Here is a 14351-nt window from a genome sequence, read left to right on the forward strand (position 1 = left end):
AGGCGGGAGCGGGGAGCGGAGCTGCTCAGGGCCGGGGGGAGCTCGGCCCCGGGGGGCGTGTGGAGCTGGCGCTGTCCCCTGGGCTCTCTCGTTCGGGCACCTGGGCGAATCCTGCTTGTTTCTACTTCGTCTTTTTTCTGTGAGTTTCTGGGTAAGGAAAGCGTGTAGAGTGTTCCAGAGGAGGGAAGTCTGGAGCGCTTCCTGCTTGTGGTGAAACCATTCAGGGCGCTGAGGCTGCGACGGGCGCTGGCAGAGCGGGGCCTGTGCTGGCCACCCCGGTGACAGGCAGCCCCGTAGGGTGACCATGGGCCTCGGCAAGACACGAGTGAAATCTTACTGTGCCCACAACGTCCCGATATACACTCATACCCCCTTAACTTCTTGCCTGCTAGTGTCAACTGCTAGCAAATTTGCTTGTTGTCTGTAATGCCTTCCTTATTTTGCTATCAAATGGCTATATCACCTTAATTTCAAGCCCTGCCAAAGCTCATTGATACAGCTGCTAAATTAATTTTGAGTTGCTACTTTGCTGCTGTTAGAAATTCTGAGAAGTAGGGAGTGAGCGAGATCGCAACATATTGATTTTTAGGCCTTATAAAGTTTTACTGTGTTAAAATAGGAAAATTAAGCGATGCTTTAGCTTTGAAAGCTAAGTTCTTTGCTAATATATTGATCTAGTGTGTAGTCATTGAAAAATTATTCTCATCATTTGTAGTGCCTCTCTTCTGGGAACCACAAAATGGGCTGGATATGATTCAGTTCATGGATTGCTAATGTCAGTTCATTACTTCTGGTGGCACAAGTTCCAAATATAATTTGATAATGACACCATTCCCCCTTCTGTTATTAATCTTGTTTTCATGATTGTAATGCCCCTGCATAAATATTTTCTGTTGGATGACAATTGCCACAAAAATCTTTAGCTCTCTTTTGCTTTCAAAATATCAGAGCTTTTAGAATTGGCTGAAGTAATTAAATTTAGCATTTTGTTTCCATGTTCTTTTCATACTCTCTTCCTATAACCAAAGGTTGGCTTCAAAAAATTGAGGTCCTGTACTGATGTCGTGTTTGAGCTCTGAAAGATTGTCATACAGTGGGCATCCCCTATGTATGAGATTAGATTGAATGCTTACAGCCCTTGCTGATTCTTTAACCCGTTGCTTAAAAAAAAACCCTCTTCCAATGGAGTTTCCTGAGAACTGTAAACCTCAGCATGCAGTAGGCCTTTTACTGTTGAGGGGCATGGCGGGGAATGGAAGAAAACCAAGATGGAACCTAATGCTGCTGTAGATCGCTTCCAGCAGCACCCCCTGAGAACCTTCAGAGAGTGACAAGCTGGGGCCTGCTATGAGCGGGGCTGACCAGTTCAGTCTGCAGCAAGTCGAAATGTCAAGATCAGCTGAATAATAATCAGCAGATGAAATGTCAGTGTGGACACCCAATATGCGTTTATCAATAGAAGGAGATCAGGTACCAATACCACACAGTACTGTTTCTCTACTGCATGTAGAAGTTTTACAAAGGTCAAGGAGTCCAGAGGCATCAAGTTTCTCTGAAAGCTGTCTTGCTTTGTTGGGAAAGTTGTCACTGTATAACAGTTAGCAAAGAGGAAAAGTGTTTCTAGGAACAGAAGAAGCAGTTACCCAGCCCTTCAGAGAGTGAACACTAAAAGGTGCCCTTAAAAATGGATCAGTTTTTTCCTTGAGCAGCCCTAAGATTAATGTATATTCTTTGAATTGTGCCCAGGAAATACATTGTCTGAGATTAAGCTAAATTTATCACCACTCCTTGCCTCCAAATGCTTTAAAGTAACCATTTATTTCTGCATTTGCATTGATTTAGGGTTCAGTTGTTGGGTTCAAAGTTTGCTTGGCGATGTCATTGCATGGTTCGTGCCTTTTCTGTGCATCATCAGACAATGTCCAAGCTGCCTGCCAATTTTCAGGTGATGAGATGTGGCTGGCTTGCAGTTTCCCTGACTGTAGCATGGAGCTGGATACTAATTTTGTCAGTTGTCAAGCTATAATTATTTTTTTTTTCCAGCAGTTAAGTAGGATAGGATTCATTTCACCTAACATGTCTACACCTGAAGGTGTATAACTGGGTTCCTGTTGTAGTCAATGGAAACTTGGCCAGTATAATCAATAGAATCTGGAGAGCAAGTCTTCCTATGCTAAAGTAGGTGCTAACCAGGTCAGGGAAATCAATTTTTGATTGCTTTGACTAACTAAAATGGGATTATAGTACCTAGCTTAGGTTCCAATAGGTGTATTGTACATGTATCAAGTTAGATGAATCCCAGCTCTTGTCCCTTTCTTACTCATGTAAGCACACAACAGTGAATGAAGTGGACTGACTGTTATAGGAGGTTCTTGATATTTATTTTTCAACTACCATAGCTGGGGCTAAAGAGGTGGGCTTTTTTCCTCTGGAAAGTTTCTTGCAGATGGGAAAGACAGTTGTTCAGTTCTAGGAAAACACTGGGGGATACATCAAGTGGAAAGTAGTAAGCAAAATGATGTACAATCAAAGAAGATAATTCAGATAGACACATGGGTAGTACAAAAATAATGTAATCATGCAAAATTATATTTTTTTGTTCTTGTTTTACAGTGAAGTTACGTTAAGCGTATTCAGCTTTTGACAAATGAAGTAAAAAAACCCAGTTGTGTTCTAAACACTCGTTTTTAACTAATTGCCAAACTAGATAATCTGCTCACACTGATCTCAGATTTGACTATAGTTCCCATTCAGGTATAGGTTGCATCATCATCAAGATCAGAGGCCAAATATCCTCCAGAATTAAGTGGAGGTGGTTGGTATTGGAATTTCCAGAGCAAAACTTACTATTTGTATGAAGGATGAGATAATATGCTGCGTGAATGGCTCATCATAGATACATTTATACTAGCTCAGGATCTGAGCTGCAATCCATGTTCATGGTTGAACAATCAAAGTATTTGGACATTTATCTAGAAAGTGCTAGGTGTTACTATGATGAATGGCATATTGTAGCCTCATGCACTTGGCTTGTCTTAAGAATTTCATGCAGCAACCTTTAACTTTCTTATTAAGTACTTCGCAGTGTGACATAAACTCATGAAATAAGAGGAAACTTTTGGGTTTTTATTGTGCTACTGCATTAAGTATTTCAAGGCCCCATTGTGCCTTGTGATCAGTACCAGACCAAAGAGCTTATAAACTAGATATTCGATAAGGCAAGTGGTGAAAAAGTGAGGCGGATTTTTTTTTTCTTTGATATAACAAGATCAGCAATCTCTACACATTCCCCTCCCCCGCCCCATGTGATTATTTTTCTGGCATCCACTAGGCAAAAGGTTTAAGTGTCAGACTCAGGAGTGCAAGCGTCACCTTCATAGAGGCAACATAGGCTAGTGTTGCTGGTTCCTGACATCCACCTCTCGTGACACATGTGAAGATGTCTGGCAAACTACAGGGTAGGATATGTACAGGAGCTGGCTGGTTAAACCCAAGTAGGGTTTGGCATGAGAAGGGGGAGTGATGTGAACAAATAAAACAAAAGAGATCAAAAAAGACCAAACAAAAGAAGATCAAAGTTGGGTGTGTTTTGAACTGAATCAATAAGATCCTGGTTCTGATTTTCAAGACCAGAACATTGTGGTAGCCAGGAGACAAGATGCTGATGGGAACCTAAAGGCTGGATTCATTTTAGTCATATGTGAATAGGTATCTGCTTTGCTAATCATGCAGCCTCCCTTTATGAAGAAAGATGAATGACACAAGGCAAGGTGCCTCTCTTATTTTATCAGCTCCTTATGGAGGGAATGGATATGCTTTCATCCAGGCAAGATGGAGGTCCATTCAGAAACTATTGGGAGGGGGGAAAGGTTTAGGAAGAAGTTGCAAACTTAGGTGGTATGAAACAGTAGTAAAAATATTGTATTAACATTTAATATTCTATGTGAAATTCAGGCTCCATTGTGCTTGCAACCCAGCCTGCAGAACAAAACCTCTTGCTTATTCTGACTTGACTCTATTGTCTGAAATGCTCTGTGGCCTTGACCATGAAGCCCTTGACAGTGCAATTGGTACTTGTCTGAAGTTTTGGGTGTGATGAGTGTGCTTCATTGAATTGCCTTTTCTGCAATCAGACAGTCCACAGGAGATATACTGTGTTCTTCATGAGGCTGCCCCTTCCCTCTCCAAGCTAGTTAGATACTGAAAAGGATAGGGAATGCAGTGATCTGCCAGCGTTGATGCTGAACAGGGCACCTCTGGATAGCTCTAGTACATGACTTGAGGTCTGCTGCATAGAGTGTGTATGTTTGGTGTGACCCGGAAAGCAAAAAAAAAAAAAAAAAAAAAAATCACATAGGCCTGGATCATAAGAATTCTCACTTGATTTATTCTTATAATTGTGACAGCCAGATCCCCTTAGAGGAAAGAAAAACAAACCAAAAACCCCAGCCCCATTGGCTTGTTGCCTTGGAATGCCAAAACTGTTTTTTCCCAGCCCAGATACCCTTAATTTAATCACTGTAAGTGTCATGGTCCATTGGGTCTCTCAAATTTACAGGACAACATACTCTGTTATTTAAACTTTATTTCATAAGCTCGTTAAGAAATACAGCAAAAACAAACAGGGGTTCAATCCCCTTTTGCCCACAGTAGTCTATCACGTGAATTCACTTATTTGCCATTCAAGTCATAAGGTTTCATAACTTATAACCCATAACTTTTAATTTGTGCATTTATGAGGGGTAAAAAAGGGAAAAAAACCCAACTTTATTACCTAGCCGCCTGTGAGCACTCATTCCTTCCTCCTCCATCAGGGTGCAGGCATCCCCTGTATCCCACCAGCGAGCAGGAAAGCCTCAACAGTCCAGCTGCTGTTGGATCCACTTTGAAAAGTTTTTTGGGTAAGATGATGTTTTATACTTTCCAGCTTGGATGTTTGGTCTATTCCATTTCCCTAATTAGCAGATTCTGAGGAAAGTGCCAGACAAAAGATACTGGCTGCAGGAGGCAGCAATTAGCAGGTGATAATAGTGCATAATGGCCCTTCAGCTCTTCCTGGCCACCTGCCCTGTCTACATGGTGCTCTTGCTTTGACCTGGTGGTGCTGCTCCCAGCACACATCAGGCCTTGGCAAGAGCAATGTTCGCCAAAATCTAAGCAGGAGTTGAGTGAACTGTCATGCTGAGCACAGCAGGTGTATTTTAAAGGGTTTTTATAGAGGTTCAAGGGTACATTCCTAGCTCACAAGTTTGGATCAAGTTATAAGTTGTGTTTTTTAAAGTAAATTTTTAATGGTGAGTGGTGTGATAAATTACCCAGTTGTTTGGGCATCCATATGTATTCCAGAGACAGTCCAATTTATTGCTGAAATATGAGATTAAATCATTATTGGCTGTCTCAACTTCACTGAGAGGTAATAAAACATTATTCATCACCCAGAACAGAACACTTGAAATCATTCTATTTAATATATTTTTAATAATAGAAGTGGAAGCTACACAATTTATATGCAGGGGCTTGTTCTTAAACATGGTGGAAGTGAGGAAATACGATGCTCAATATAACTTATTCAAGTCATGATTTTGAGGCTGTAAATCAAAAGACAAAGGATTAGGGTGAATATTTCTTTCTGGAATAGCACTCTTAAATTATTGAACTAAATGTGACAGCTATTGGATGCATTATTGTTAAGTATGTGGTGACTTTTCTTGAGGCAGGATGGTGTGCAACTGGTGTGACTTGCAGAGGAAAATGCAGGCATATGACAGTGTCTCCATCACACTTTACCAATAGCCAAATAGCAGCGGCACGATCATGTTTCCTGAGTCCCTTGAGACTTCTCCTTGCACTAGTTTCTGCAGGCAAGTTAGCAATTGATACTGGGAGTCAATGAATTTCAGCTGCATTCTGTTAATGTATAAGAAGTTAATGAAGCCTGGGAAGCTCTCTGAAGCTGTGGGGTTTACTGTACGTGGTTTTCCTTAGAATGTTCCACTTGCTGTAATACCTCTGTGTGGTGGGGTGGGCCTTTGCTTAAGGGTGTATTTTGAGGTACACGGTATCAGAGTTCCCTGCTTGGCTCTGGCACGGGCTAAATACATGAAGCTGCTCTTTGCGTTCCTGCATCTTCAGTGCTCCTCTTTGAAAGGGAGGAAATGAGTCTGTCTTTCTTCAACTTCTGCATATCTTCTACTGTAAGTTGCCTGGATCGGAGGCTCTTACTATGTATTCTTGTAATGTGGGACATAGCAGCCCCTAGGTTTTGATGGAAAAGTATATATTCTGTAGAAAATCATTTGTATGTAGACAGGCTCCCATATCAGATGGACATCTCAGTTCTTATGAAGGTGCCCATTGATAGCTCTCTACTTTTTTTTTTGTTCTTTCAAAAAAACCCAGTGGTTATGGATTGAGTATCCACTAAAACTTTAAACAAATAGTTAACCTCAATTCTAAAACTTCAACCTCAGATAGAGAAATTTTGAAATTCCATCGTTATTGAACCCCTCAAAGCAAGGATTTGGGATTATGAATCCTAATCCCTTTATCATCCCCAATTTGGTTATTATTTTTTGTAGTCCAAACTATGAGCTATTTACAAAGCATTTATTTATATGTATAAAGTGATTTTTGAACAACAAAAAAAAAAGATTGTATTCAAGAGCTATTTTACAAGCAAAAGAAAGTTAAAAAAAAATTATTGTAACACATTTATGTTAGTTTTCTGGGGAAGAGATGGCTTTGCCTGGAAGTGGTGAAGCTCCCAAGGCATGGATAAATAGTAGGCATGAGGTGGAAAGGTAATGCCTTATGAAGAGACTGCAGTCAATGTCCTGGCTGAGTTGTGTTGGTATGAGTCCCAGTGGTAGTTTTGGACTAAAGGAAAAAGCAAATTTTGAACCTGGAATGGAAATTTGAGGATTTACATATTACAGCTACGTGTTTCTTGATCTTGATTGTCTATCTTTACTTTGACCTTTAACCTGGATTTGTGTTAAGGAATATTTCGTGGTAGCGGGTAAAATTGGGTCATTTTGTTCCCACAGCCCTTGAAATCAAGGTGCTGGGCCAGTACTGGTTGCAGTCCTTGGTACGCAACAGACTGCTGGAGGTTTCCTGGTTTAAGAGGATATTTCACCACTTTGCTGCATGATTGGGTATAGAAGTTGGCAATAGTCACATATATATTTAAAAAAAAAGGGGGGTAGAAGGGAGAGAAAAGAAAACCCAGTCTTCTCATTCATCAGTGAGCTGATCAACCAAGAGCAGAATGATGGGAAGAATCCTTAGCCCTGTGTTTCCCAGGCGAGCTTGTATTATCTAGTAGAAAATTAGTCTGAATACACATGACATGCCGGTATGCATTTCAGATAATTGAAAGAGCTGGTACAAAGTATGTTTGTATAGCATTACATTTCAGTTCCTTCTAATTGGTACACATACCGTATGTATAGTGGATATACGTGCTGCATGTGTAGTGGGATATACATGGTTATATGCATAAGGAGATGGATAAAGAAAGTATGGGTAGGATGCTGGAAGCCATGGATGAAATTGAAATTGAAGCCATTTTCTTCATTATCAAAAAAAGTAGCATGGTATCACGGTGCAATTTCTGTCACTAAAGTAATATCACATAAAATGCTTTACGTGTGTAAAATTTGTGCTATTGACATAAAAAAATCCAAGCGCAATTACACTGTAGTCTCTTCATAAAGTATTATATCAAAATTTTAAAAATGGATATAAGAAAATGACTCTCCAAACCTGGCTCGTTTACCGCATATTGTGCTCAGGAAGGACTTAAGCGCTCAGTAGCTGGTTCGCTTACTTATTACTTAGTAAGGACTTGAGTCTGTCCTTTTCCCTGCCCCTTCTCTTTTTCAGTCTTGGCTCTACAATTAAGAATATGAGAATGTAATTTTTAAGACATTTCTACTGAGTTTCTGGCTGTTCTTAAAGATAGGATTTCTGTTTTGTTGTTGTTTGTCTGGGGGTGGGGGTGTGTGCTTTGTTTTTACCACTGTAGCTGATGGGTAGTTACTCACTATGAAGGCACGAATAAGCGAATTACATCCATCATGGACCAGGATATAGGTGTAACCTGTCCAGTCATGGATACAATTCCATCACTGTAAAAGGTATTTCCTTTACAGTATGTAAAACAGTTGTTAAAGAATGTACCTCAGTAAACACGTTTTCTATGGCTGTGAATGCTTGGCTGTCAGAAGACCATAATATTGTGAAAAGATCTGCCACTTTGATCTGCTTGGCCTCATGAGAGCTATATAAAAATTCACATTGGTGGCTGACACGCCAGAAGGCTGTGCCGCCATTCAGCGTGACCTGGACATGCTGGTGAACTGGGCAGAGAGAAACCTGATGAAGTTCAACAAGGGCAAGTGTAGGGTACTGCGTCTGGGGAGGAATAATCCCATGCATCAGTACAGGTTGGGGGCTGACCTCCTGGAGGGCAGCTCTGTGGAAGGGGACCTGGGACTCCTGGTGGACAACAGGATGACCATGAGCCAGCAATGTTCCCTGGTGGCCAAGAAGGCAAATGGCGTGCTGGGATGCATCAAGAAGAGTGTGGCCAGTAGGTTGAGGGAGGTCATCCTCCCCCTCTACTCTGCCCTGGTGAGGCCGCATCTGGAGTATTGTGTCCAGTTCTGGGCTCCCCAGTTCAAGAAGAACAGGGAACTGCTGGATAGGGTCCAGCAAAGGGCTGCAAAGATGATTAGGGGACCGGAACATCTTTCTTATGAGGAAAGGCTGAGGGACTTGGGTCTTTTTAGTCTAGAGAAAAGAAGATTGAGGTGGGATCTTATTAATGCTTATAAATACTTAAAGGGAGGATGCCAGGTGGATGGGAACAGTCTTTTTTCAGTGGTGCCCAGTGATAGAACAAGAGGTAATGGGCACAAACTTGAACATATGAAGTTCCATCTAAACATGAGGAGGAACTTCTTTACTTTGAGGGTGGCAGAGCACTGGCACAGGCTGCCCAGAGAGGCTGTGGAGGCTCCTTCTCTGGAGACATTCCCCACCTGCCTGAACGCCGTCCTGTGCAACGTGCTGTAGGTGACCCTGCTCAGGCAGGGGGGTTGGACTAGATGACCTCTGAATGTCCCTTCCAACCCTGACCATTATGTGATTCTGTGATTCTGTGGAATGGTAAGAGTAGGATTATAAAACTGACTGTTTGCTGTAAAAGTTTGAATGAACCCAATGCTGCTATTTAACATGCTTTGTTTTGTGGGTTTCTTCTCCCCTTCTTGCCTGATTCTTGGTAATCCAAATTATTTTAGATTTTATGAACTTGACCCCCATTCACCTGCCCCTCAAAAAATCTCAGAGTGACATTATAGTTTCATTGAAGTGCATGGGAAAGCTTCGACTGACTTCACTCAAGCCTGAAATTAGTTCAAATTATTGTTTGAATTTCCCTTCATTTGATGGTGTCTTGACTGCACGTACCTGTATTAAGTGCAGCATTTCTTCTTCATTATGCTTTCAGTGCACGCACACTACATGCAAAAACATTTCTAGTGTTTGAGACTGGAATGTGTAATTCTCTTTGCATTTGTAGGAAACCAATTGCTATTAACTATTTGTTGAGTGAACGTTGCAATTTCTTTTTCCTAGGAGCCATCATTTGAGATGCTTCCGTTGACTGGGAAAACAATAATATTTGATAGCTTTCCTGATCCTTCAGATACCTGGGAAATAATTGAAACTATTGGCAAAGGAACATATGGAAAAGTTTTCAAGGTGTTGAATAGGAAAAATGGCAGCAAAGCAGCAGTCAAAATTTTGGATCCTGTTCACGTAAGCTTTTTAAATTACTCGGTTTATGCTTATTTACTTGTAAGTGAATTTATGTAGTCTTTTTTTCTTTTAATCTTGGTAGATCATTTGCATTAGCAGTGATAGTGAAATAAACTGCTTCAGCCTGCTAAGTATCAGGCTAGCTATCAATGCATTTTTTGTATCTTAAGTGATCTTGGATGTGGTTGCATATGGTAGAATTCAGAAGTATACCTAAACTTTGTTGCTTTTACTTTTGGTTCCACATTGTTTATCTCCTACTTTCAGAAGCAGAGCTGATTAGTTTCCTTTTCAGTACCAGGAATCCTAGCTGCTTCTATTTTTACTGTTGTTCCCTTTCCTTTTTTTTTTTTTTACATACTAGCCAGTAAGAAAGTTGTGTACTTTTAAGTGCTTTAGATGTACCTTCAAGCATCTATTTTAAGTACATGCTTTTAGCAGAGTTACGTGCTATGAGTGATACTTTAAAAATAAAATAGCATACTTTATTTTTATTGCTATTGTTGGTTCTGCATTTTCAGAATGTGCCAAAGTACGTAGATATCACAGAGGGATCCATCTTTTCAAATGGAAAATACAAAGGCAATAGCTCCTACACACAAAGCACCAGGTGGCTGGGAGGTGGAATTATTACATTGTAGAGTATGTTTTTGTTCTCAATGACTGACATTTTTTGGATGGCAGATTAATGCTCAAAGAGTAAGGAAGAACATTAGTCTGGTTTGTAAAGGCATACCCCATTGACTTCACTGGTGCTGCATGTGGCTTGGGATTTTTCTCGAGAACAGTAACCCGCAAAACTTGGACAAGGAGATGTTCCTGTTTCAAGTGGCCCCTTTGACTCATCTTTTGCATTCCCAGTGTAGAGTTGTGAGGGATGTGCTTCCATTGCACAGGGTAGGAAGAGAACAGCACACCATCCCCTGTGAAACACTGCAGGTCTGGAGCTGCACAGCCACACAGGGCTCTCTCTACCCCTGCATATCACACAATGTCTAATTACGATCTCAGGGCCCGTTAAGTCCATGAAATGTGTTTGTGAAAACATAGCGTCTTGCATTATCTTTGCGGTGTTTCTTGTTGATGTGCTTTTTATTTCAGCACGCTTTCAAAGCAACAAAAGTAGGCTCATCTCAATTCAATATCATGTACCTCTCCCAAAGTAAACATGATTTGCAACCAAGCGATAAGGATCTTGATGAATTCAAATGCATTGGAAACTCTATTTTTGACTCTGTTGCTTTCTGTAAACACAGTTCTTGCGCTTACAATGATTAGGCAGGATTTTCTTGCAGTTGGTGTTCCTCTAAATGCCTGTGTGGCAGGAAATGCTTCTGCTTTCATCTATTTCACGAGTGCTCAGGAATGATTCTTAAGTGGCAGCTGGCTATGGCAGGGATTACTGAAGGCATCGGGGAAACTTTGAATGTTGTGTACACTGTGGAGGTTGTAGGAAAAGGATAAAATATGATGACAAGAAGAAAGAAGAGGTAGTAAAGCTAACGCTAGAGGAAAGAGAAATAGATTTAAGTAGGAGATAAGGGAGTAGATGACAGAAGAAGTACAATGTATAAAGATGCAACATAGGAAATTGAAGAAGGGAAAAGGTATAACTGATGAAAACAGATTCCTTATTTTAATGAAAACATGGAAGTCAGTAATGCAGTCAACGTCACACTCCAAGACCTAAGTCTTTCAGCTGAATATATTGTCCTTTTTCTTCTAAGAATACTATTCTTCTTTCCCCTCTCCTCTTTACAGGATGACTGGAGTAGTGGCTATACCTTCATGTTACTGTTAAAATGGCAATCCTATATTAGAAATAGGGTGAAAGCAACAAACCAGTTCTTTTTGTTTAAACTGAAAGTATTATTAATGGCTGCAGAGGGAGCTATTGCAATGAGGAAAAAGATACTTTCTGTATTTTCTTCTTTAAATTTTACAATTTTTTTCTTTGAAGATGGTTTCAAAATTGTGCCACTTGAGAGGTGGATTGAAAAAACAAGCAGAGGAAATGTGGTTTTATATTGCTTGGTTTAACTGATATTTCCAAATTAAACTGGGAAACTACGTTATCATGAGTGATGTGAGACTGAAGTAAGCATTTCATGCTTAAACCTTTAGAGCTCTCAGATTCTTTGTGCTGAATAACAGCTCAGCTTTTTGAAACTGAAACAGGAAAGTGAGGGTGTTGAAATGAAAATATGTGAAGATGGAACTGAGAATTCTCATAGCCTTGTCCTCAGGGCTATAAGTAAATACCATTGTACTTTAGGGCTCTTAGCCATATTATCCTATGTCTAAGTTCACATGAAAATGTTTCCTCTACTGTTTCTAAAAGAGGTACTCTTTATGCAGGTAAATATGTTAAATTCAACAAAATATTTCTAGTTTTCTTCCTTCATAACGTACAGAGGAAGATTTTTCTTTTTAGTATGTACAGAATGAATATTCTATTGATTTCATGCTCTCTCTTTTCATTTCTCCTTATAACAGTAAAAATCTTAGTACATTTATACTTAAAATAGTAAATCTGAGTACCCCTCTGGAGACGGAAACCTCTATTAAATCACAGTAGGACAGTGGGCTAATTCTCTTCCAGTTTCCCCAAGGCAGCCAGGGCTATTGTATGTTTTGTGTGTAGTTTTGGGGGGTTTGACTCTTTGTTTTTCTTCGTGGGTTGTTTTTTTTTTGCTTTATGATCTGTCCTTTTGTTTTTCCCAGACGCTTTTTCTCCCATCACCCCTTCTTATCTTCCACTTTTTCCCTTTCCTTCTCTGCCACCTTCATAGCCTTGATTCTTTCTTCCTTCCTTGCATCTCTCTTTTTTTTTTTTATTGACTTTATTTTGTGTTGTGCTTATGGGAAAATTAAAGTGAGTTGCTCCTTTTTTTGAAAGAGGAAAATTTCTGCTGTTTTTCAGCTACTCCAATAAAAAAATCTCTAAACCCCTTCCTTGTGAGAAGACTTATTCTTGTAGTCGCAATATGAAAGTTTAATGGCCCATTCCTGAAGATACTGATGATGGGCAAAATTCTTTGAGGCCAGTTAAGGTATTTCAAGACAAAAGGCTAATATGAGGAACTTGAATTGGATTTAGCATTGAAGGCACCTGTATCAGAAACAACTGAGCAAAGTCCTCTTAGGGGCAGATGCCTTTGGTGGTGAACAAACTGAGAAGGAGTGTCCTTCATTGGGAATACAAAGCATCCCTTTTCTCTGTTATGGTCACTTCTGTTTGGCAGCGGTGAGACAGGTTTTCGACACTGAGTAGATGCTTTTCATTGATATGAAATTTATTCATATGGATAGTGGAGTTCATAGGTAGCTTTCCTCTTTCTTTCTGGGTGCAAACGGTATTAAAAATGTTTTAAATCTGTAAACAAGTATGTTAATGCTTTTTTGAGATCTAAACGGGGGCGGCAAGTTTTTGCTTGTCTGTTACATCCAATTGTTTCCTGTGGCCAGGATGGATTGGATATTTTCTCAGCATGACTGAAACACAGTCCAATAGTGTCCCTCAATGAGCAATTCCCGTGCATGGGTGGAAGAGATTATCTGAGTCATCCAGTGCCCACCATTGCTAGCATCCGTGTTTGGTCTGAAAGGGCTTGCAGAGCTCCTGGTGCACGTGTTGGCAAAACTTGTCTTCATCTCTCACCTCCAAATGGATTTCCCTCGCTGCGTAAGAAACCCCAGGTCTGTAAAGAAAGACTGACAAAAAGCTGCAATTCTTACAGTTCAGTAGGAGAATCCAGAGATATCATGGATGTCACCAATTTCTATGATGGTACAAAATGAGAAAAAATCCCAGATGATTCTAGAAAGTGGGATGATAGAATCATAGAATCACAGAATTGTTTAGGTGGGAAAGCATCCTTAAGATAATCATGTCCACCTGTTGAGTAAATGAGTAAGAGGTGGCTGCAGTCTTGTTTGTGCACAGAGGGGCAGAGAGGTAGTTCCAGCTGCACTATCTCCAGCTGGGGATACCCTTGAGACTAGAGAAGTAACATGACTTCCCGAGGCACCTGCATACCTACCCACTTGTGGGTTGCGCTGGGTTTGCCTTCAAATGCTCCTTCCCCATTGTCCTGAGGGCTGCCCTGTCATACCCCATGTGTTCATTAGTTGAAATTGATAAAGACCAAGTAAAAAACCAGATGACTGTTTTGTATTGAGTAAACAGAACCAAGCTTTGTAGCCCTGCAAATTGGACATTTGTGTTTTGTTTGTTTTTTTTCTTTGCATTATTTCAAACTACATTTGAATAGCCAGAAAATGCTATGTGTTGGGTTTTTAAAATGATTATCGTTATTTATTTATTAACCACTGTGTATTTCTCACTTGTGACTCTAGGATATTGATGAAGAAATTGAAGCAGAGTACAACATTTTGAAAGCTCTCTCTGATCATCCCAATGTAGTCAAGTTCTATGGCATGTACTATAAGAAAGATGTGAAAAATGGCGACCAGCTTTGGCTAGTTCTTGAGGTAAATAATTCAGAAAAATAAGAGTTTTC

General features: G+C 40.2%; 1 protein-coding gene across 1 annotated transcript in view; it reads left to right on the plus strand.

Moving 5' to 3' along the window:
• Nucleotides 1-14351, plus strand: part of MYO3A (myosin IIIA) — a 127065-nt gene that overhangs the window by 3398 nt on the left and 109316 nt on the right. The window contains exons 2-3 of the mRNA XM_009890568.1: nucleotides 9646-9828; nucleotides 14188-14322. Of these exons, the coding sequence (XP_009888870.1) occupies nucleotides 9661-9828; nucleotides 14188-14322 (303 nt within the window). The 5' untranslated portion in view covers nucleotides 9646-9660. The remainder of the gene's footprint in view (nucleotides 1-9645; nucleotides 9829-14187; nucleotides 14323-14351) is intronic.

The sequence above is a fragment of the Charadrius vociferus genome, unplaced genomic scaffold (assembly GCF_000708025.1).
Source record: "Charadrius vociferus isolate BGI_N301 unplaced genomic scaffold, ASM70802v2 scaffold1038, whole genome shotgun sequence".
Classification (NCBI taxonomy): Eukaryota; Metazoa; Chordata; class Aves; order Charadriiformes; family Charadriidae; genus Charadrius; species Charadrius vociferus.